The sequence below is a fragment of the Eleginops maclovinus genome, chromosome 15 (genome assembly GCF_036324505.1).
Source record: "Eleginops maclovinus isolate JMC-PN-2008 ecotype Puerto Natales chromosome 15, JC_Emac_rtc_rv5, whole genome shotgun sequence".
Lineage (NCBI taxonomy): Eukaryota > Metazoa > Chordata > Actinopteri > Perciformes > Eleginopidae > Eleginops > Eleginops maclovinus.
Window position 1 is genome coordinate 21,380,593 of NC_086363.1, and position 6,081 is coordinate 21,386,673.

General features: G+C 42.0%; 1 protein-coding gene across 1 annotated transcript; it reads left to right on the forward strand.

The window, feature by feature from the left end:
• Window positions 1-1,324: 1,324 nt before the first annotated feature.
• Window positions 1,325-3,493, forward strand: LOC134877254 (uncharacterized). The gene is made up of 4 exons (XM_063902687.1): window positions 1,325-1,475; window positions 2,080-2,274; window positions 2,369-2,448; window positions 2,590-3,493. The coding sequence occupies exons 1-4, from the start codon at window positions 1,374-1,376 to the stop codon at window positions 3,491-3,493; spliced, it is 1,281 nt and encodes a 426-aa protein (XP_063758757.1). The 5' UTR covers window positions 1,325-1,373.
• Window positions 3,494-6,081: the final 2,588 nt, after the last annotated feature.

Sequence of the window (6,081 nt, forward strand, 5' to 3'; positions counted from 1 at the left end):
ACAGTTAAGAACAGATACATTGAAATTAAGAATGAGAAAAACAGAGAAAGCACAAATGGCAAGAAGACAACTACATTTTAAAAGAGTGAATTCCGTACAAACAAGAAGCAGATGGTGGGGGGTTGCCAGAGGTTAAAGGATGAAAGGTTACTAAGATCACAGAGAAGAGAGGCAGCTCGCTGATAAGACAGAGAACAGAACAGGGGGTGAAGCTGTGTTGAGTAATAACCATAAAGATAAAGCCTATTTAAGTAAGAGAGGGGGTTAAGACAATTAAGGGGGGTGCAGGCAACACCCAAATTGTCCTGTGTGAGTTGTGTGAATGGGGAGACATCTTGTAAGCCCAAATGGTGTTATCATGAAATTAACTTTGATGTTTCTCACACAGAGAGAGGAGATTCAGGAGTCTTCTGTCTGTAAGCATTAAAGAAGAGAAGAGAAACAGTTTAAAGAACAGGGATTACTTATAAGAAAGTGCTGTTTAAAGAAGTTTAGCGATATTTAATATATATAAAAGTGTTAACACTAGTAATTATGAAAATAAATACAGGAGTGAATCATATGACTACACTTGAATCATTTACATCTTAGTGATCTGTTAATATGTTCTGCTGGGTTTTACAGGTTAAGTTACAGGGATTTCAACCGTTTGAAGAAAACATTGGAATGTTTTTATTGTAGAAGAAAAGAAAGTGCCAGAAGACAGAGGCCGTACAAAGATAATGTGTGGGAATATGGTTTCTGGATGTGAATATTTTAATTTATGGGAGAACATAGTTCCCTAAAGGAGTTAAGTCAAATGCATTTGAGAGATATGTTATTAGAAGACAATAAATTAGTTGAATACAGTAGATGGCATTTAATACACAAGACAGAAGACATGTTTAGTTGAAAAAGTGAAAATTAAGTGGATTTATTTAACCAGTGTGTTGAGATTCATAAGTTAAAGTGAGCTGCAGCCTCTGCAATCTGGTGACAGACCCCCACCCTCCTGAATAATGCGAAAGACCATCCCCCACGGTGATTTCCTAACTATTCAACAGAGAAGGAAGGCAAAAGCAGGGCTTTGTCTAGAACTGTATCCGTCTGCATCTCCACCTGGGTCAGCTACAAACATGCATCATGCTGACTGACAGAGATCTGCTCATCACCAGTCCCTCTGATAAGAGCACAGAGGTCCAGAGCAACAAGGGTTGATTCAGAGCACAGATTCTGATGGACAATAGGCTACGTGCACGTAACTAAGGAGTTCTACTTCCGGCGCCTTGAGTGTACGCGTACCCATTTCCAGTTCACTGCAGTTTTTGGTTTTGATCGTGAAAAGATGGCATATTTCACCCGGTGTCTACAAGGTCTCCCAAAGATTGACGTGAATGACGTCCACAGGATTGTCGACCACTGTTCACCTGCACCCGGTTGTAAGCGTGAAAAGGGATTTAAACTGTACATATCAAGTTACATCCACAACTTTGAAGGTAAGTCAAGCTGTTTGCGTTACCTAACGTCTCAGCTGTCAGCTCAGCTGTTAACGTTAGCGAGCTACATTGAATATCTAGCAGCTAAATACTTCTAAATCAAATCGTGTAAATGTACTAAATACTTTAAGTGTTATTCAATACGTTGTTATGTTGATACGATTAGCAACTGGTTGTGTGTATTTTAATTTCGGTGTTGTATTTCCCCTCAGTGTCCAGGAAAGATCCAGTGACAGGAGTAGTGTGTGTGAGGGCGTTATGTCATCCGTCAATGGACAAGTCAAAACCACCTCACAGTTTGAGTGTAGGATGAATGTAGCGTTAAGATAGTTACCCATGTTCCTGGGTTAACCGTGTTATTTTGGTTCTTTGCTCTCTAGGTTAACCAATTCACGTTATAATCTACCGGTGTATGCTGACGTTACTACTGTGTTTTCACTGATAGCAACCAGTGGTGTAGTATAGTTTGCTTTCCCATGTATGCTGAACATCCCAGCTAAGTAAAATACATAAGATATGTCTAAAAGTTTATTTGAACCTGTGGAGTCTAGCTAGGTATACTGCAATTTTTAAGTGGGGATAATAATTTTACATCTTGCTACAGGTGGGGATGAAGGATTCAATTCCTGTAGAGCTGGTCCATCACAGCTGTACATGTGTAGCTGGATCAGTGTTGTGTAACCATTGTGTGGCTCTACTTTTCCAGTCTGCACATTATTCACAGCTTGACATTCCAGTTGTTCCACCAGTGCTGAGCTGTACGGAGAGTGAACAACAGTGGCACAAGCCAAGAACCATGGCAAGTCTCGGAATAATGTAACTATAATTACAATACTACATCTACCCACCGACATCATAAGCTCATCCCTGCTATTTGTGACCTATATTCACAGGGTATTAAACCAGGTCCCATCGAAAAGATGGCTGTGATGTCTGCCAAACCAAAGCAGAGGACCATGGCCGAGGGAGTAAGGTGAGAATTTGTTTTCTAGTTAGTAGCCTTTTAATTAATTTGTTAGGCCTACTTTTGTCAACCAATCCAGAAAACTGTAGTTTTGTTATGTTTAGTTATTACATGATGTATCTTACTGATGTTTATCCAATTTTCATATAGGTCCACACTGTACAAAGCCACCAGTGGAGAGTTGCTGGACCTGTCTGTTCTCAAAGTGTCAGAGATCTACAAAGAGTTCACCCCTGTTTCTGCACCAACCATTTGTACAATGGGTATCACCTGTGAGGTGCCACTGGTGAACTGTGCACTGGGTTTGGTACAAGTAGGTAGTCCTCTTTCATATCAACAACCCATGGCAAGAAGTCGCTCTGTTGCTCACCCTGACGCTCCACCACGTCCAGATTTGCCATTGGCTGGCTGCAGACTGGAAACATCGTGCTTTATGTCTGTTTTCTCTGAGCATCAACAGCTGCACTTCAAGTCACTTGAGGTTACCTGGGAAATGGCTAAGAACATAGAGGGTGCAACTAGGGGCCAAAGTGCATCTACAGACTGGCATAGACTGAGAAAACCTAGACTCACCTCATCACATTTTGGGGAAATATGCCATGCAAAACCTTGCACCTTAGAAAAGATGGCTGACCGGTTGCTCAAAGGGGTCCGTCAGACAGCAGCAATGAAGAGGGGCCTCGAAATGGAAGATGATGCCATCGAGGAGTATTGCCAGCTCAAGAGGGTGAACCACTACCCTTGTGGTTTTGTTATACACCCTGACACACCCTGGTTAGGCACATCCCCAGATGGGGTTGTCTTTGACCCAACAGAGTGTTCTGAATTCGGCCTTGTGGAAATAAAATGTCCAAACATTAAAAGCTATGTGGATTATTCACATCTGAAAATGAAAGACGGCAACCTGGAATTGAAGCCAGGTCATGGCTACTACTGGCAGGTGCAGGGTCAGCTGCTCCTAACGGGGATGGAGTGGTGCGATTTTGTGGTGTTTGCGGAGGAAGACACCCTGATTCAAAGAATATACAGGGACAGTGATGTGATACAAAAATAGGAGAGAGAGCAGACTTCTTTTTTTTCTACACATACCTACATAAATGTGTTGTATGATCAGTAAACAATGAATCCTTAGAAATGTCTTGTTCTGGTTGATTTCTCATTATAATGTGAGGCCTTCAAGTGGGTTGTTTTAAGTTTATTTATGGAGTTGTAAAATGTTTAGGATTGACCACTTCACTTAAAGTGTACACACCAATGTATTGCTAGATTTTAAACCAATATTCAATATGTGTGAGGACCACTTGAGGGAAATGAAGGGAAATAAAGTTGATATAGATTTCAAATAAATAATTTAATTAAAATACAAGTCAGTATATGTAAGGCAAAACAAAATTGTGGTGTGAATCAGTATATTGTTTGTCAAATAAATAAAAGAGGAGCATGAAGCAAACAGTCAAATTTCTACCTGGCAATTATGTTTTCTCCATTCTTTAACCAGAGGTCCATTTTGGTAATGCTGCCACAAATCGACAAAGGGATTACAGTATCAAAAAGTTTGTTTTCTTTGACCCGCCTTATTAGCCTCTCGACGTGAACTCGTGTCTCCAGGACGTCCTGTGCTGCCATTTGCTCCTTGTTGGAGCGGAAGGCAGGCCTGTGCAGTTTTCCTGCCACAAGATTGTCCACCCTGAAGCCCTTGTCCACCATCACAGCCATGTCAGGGGAGAGGAGAGGTATGATGCCTGACAGTCTAAAGAGCTCACGATCACTGATAGAGCCCCCATAGAGCGCAGAAACAAATGTCAGAGGACCATGTGGTGCCATGCCAATCATGGCCTTGAAGGTACAGTGCGATTTGTAATGTGAATACACCTCACTCTGTAGCACAAGTGAGGATGGAGTTTGGCACCGCAGCTCTGTGCAGTCAACAATGACCTGAGTGTCTGCATATTCCTTGAACTCAGGAGGTAAGTTGGCTTTTATCTCCTCAGGGGTCATCCAGATACACACAGCTCCCAGTATGCAGTATAGAAAGTTGGCTCAGGTTGTGATGATCCTGCTGGCTGTTGTTCGATGGATGTGAAATTGGTGGCCAAGCTCTCTCTGTGTGCATCCAGTTGATAAATAATTTAGAAAAAGAAATAGCTCATCTATTGGCAGCAACTTGGTTGATTTGTGGGATGTTTTCTTCTCTGCCACACAGACCAATGTTTCTTTGGCACTTGTCACACAGATCATCCTTGATGTTGCTGGCTCGATGAGCCTCCAGAATGCCATCAGGTGGTCATAAGAATGGAATCTTTCAAACAAAATACAAAAAAATAACATTGTTAGTCATGGTGGACTAATTTAGTTACACAAGGTCAATTATCTTACTTTTTACTACTACTAATTTACATGAAGAGAAGACTTAACGAATGGTTGTGCCTAAACATCTGACTGAGTGCTGTAGGTAGTACATTTTCCGGCCTAATCATATCATTAATCATAAATGACAGTAATTTTACTTTTGATATTTGACACTTGAAGAAAAATACTCTTGTGGCACTGTGGTTAAATTAAAATACTCTTGTAAGGTGGTCTACCGGAGACATATTTAACCATGTGTAGCCCATCTTTACTTTCACTCAAGTATAGGACTTGTGTGATTTTTAGTCTATCAATGTTAAAATGTAGGCTACCATCTAGTAGCATCTACCAGCTACATGATTCAAAGAGTCTGGTATTAGCAGGCTAGTTAATATGGTACAAGACATGTATTTAAGTGCTGTGTCATATGATAATATCAGTATCAGCTTTCTGCAATCCAAAACAACCTTAATTACGATTTACCTGGTATAAAATCGGATGTCCTCGTCCGACCCAGCATATCGCCTCAATCCGAAACAACTCCGCAGCTGGAGAGCCTCAATTTGCAGCTCCATCTCCTTCATTTTCTGGCGAAGACTTTCATTCTCCTCGGCCAACTGATCCGCGATCATAGCTGTTGTTTGAGTTAAACAATAATCATGATCCGGTGCGAGGGGAGCCACCTCCATCTCTTCTTCTGGGTCGACAAGAGGAGGGCTCTCAGCTCTGGGTCTCCGCTCCCACACGCTCGCCCTCGGTGTTGGTACTTGAAAGTTATTCCAAGCAAAAAGAGCAGGGACGGTCCCTTTCTTCAACCTCCTCAATTTCCCCGGATTGACAACAAAATCGTCCTTTATGAAATGCCTGCTGCAAACACGAGTAACCTTGCTTGGTATGAAGTCGTCCCGCCGTACCTTCACCATCCATTCGGCTCGCACAGACACATCAACCGGAAAGCTATGGAAGCTAATAGTACTATTGTACCGAGACGAATTTGTACAAAGGGGTACACAACAATGTAGGGCCGACTTTTTGACTCGTTGATACGACATCCTTCTCTCTTTTATCCGAAATCCGCTCATTGTACTACATTTTACTCTATTACTCACCAACTTGAAACTAGCATCTCCGGGAAATCACCACAACAACACGACCTACCGGAAGTTGTCGAGCGTACACTCAACACACGGAAGTTGGCCGGAATTTCCATTGTGCTCGTAGCCTATAGTAACACGCAGGCGGGCTGGGTAGAGTAAGCCGAAGCGTATTCCCTCCTTGTAGAGCTGCGACTTG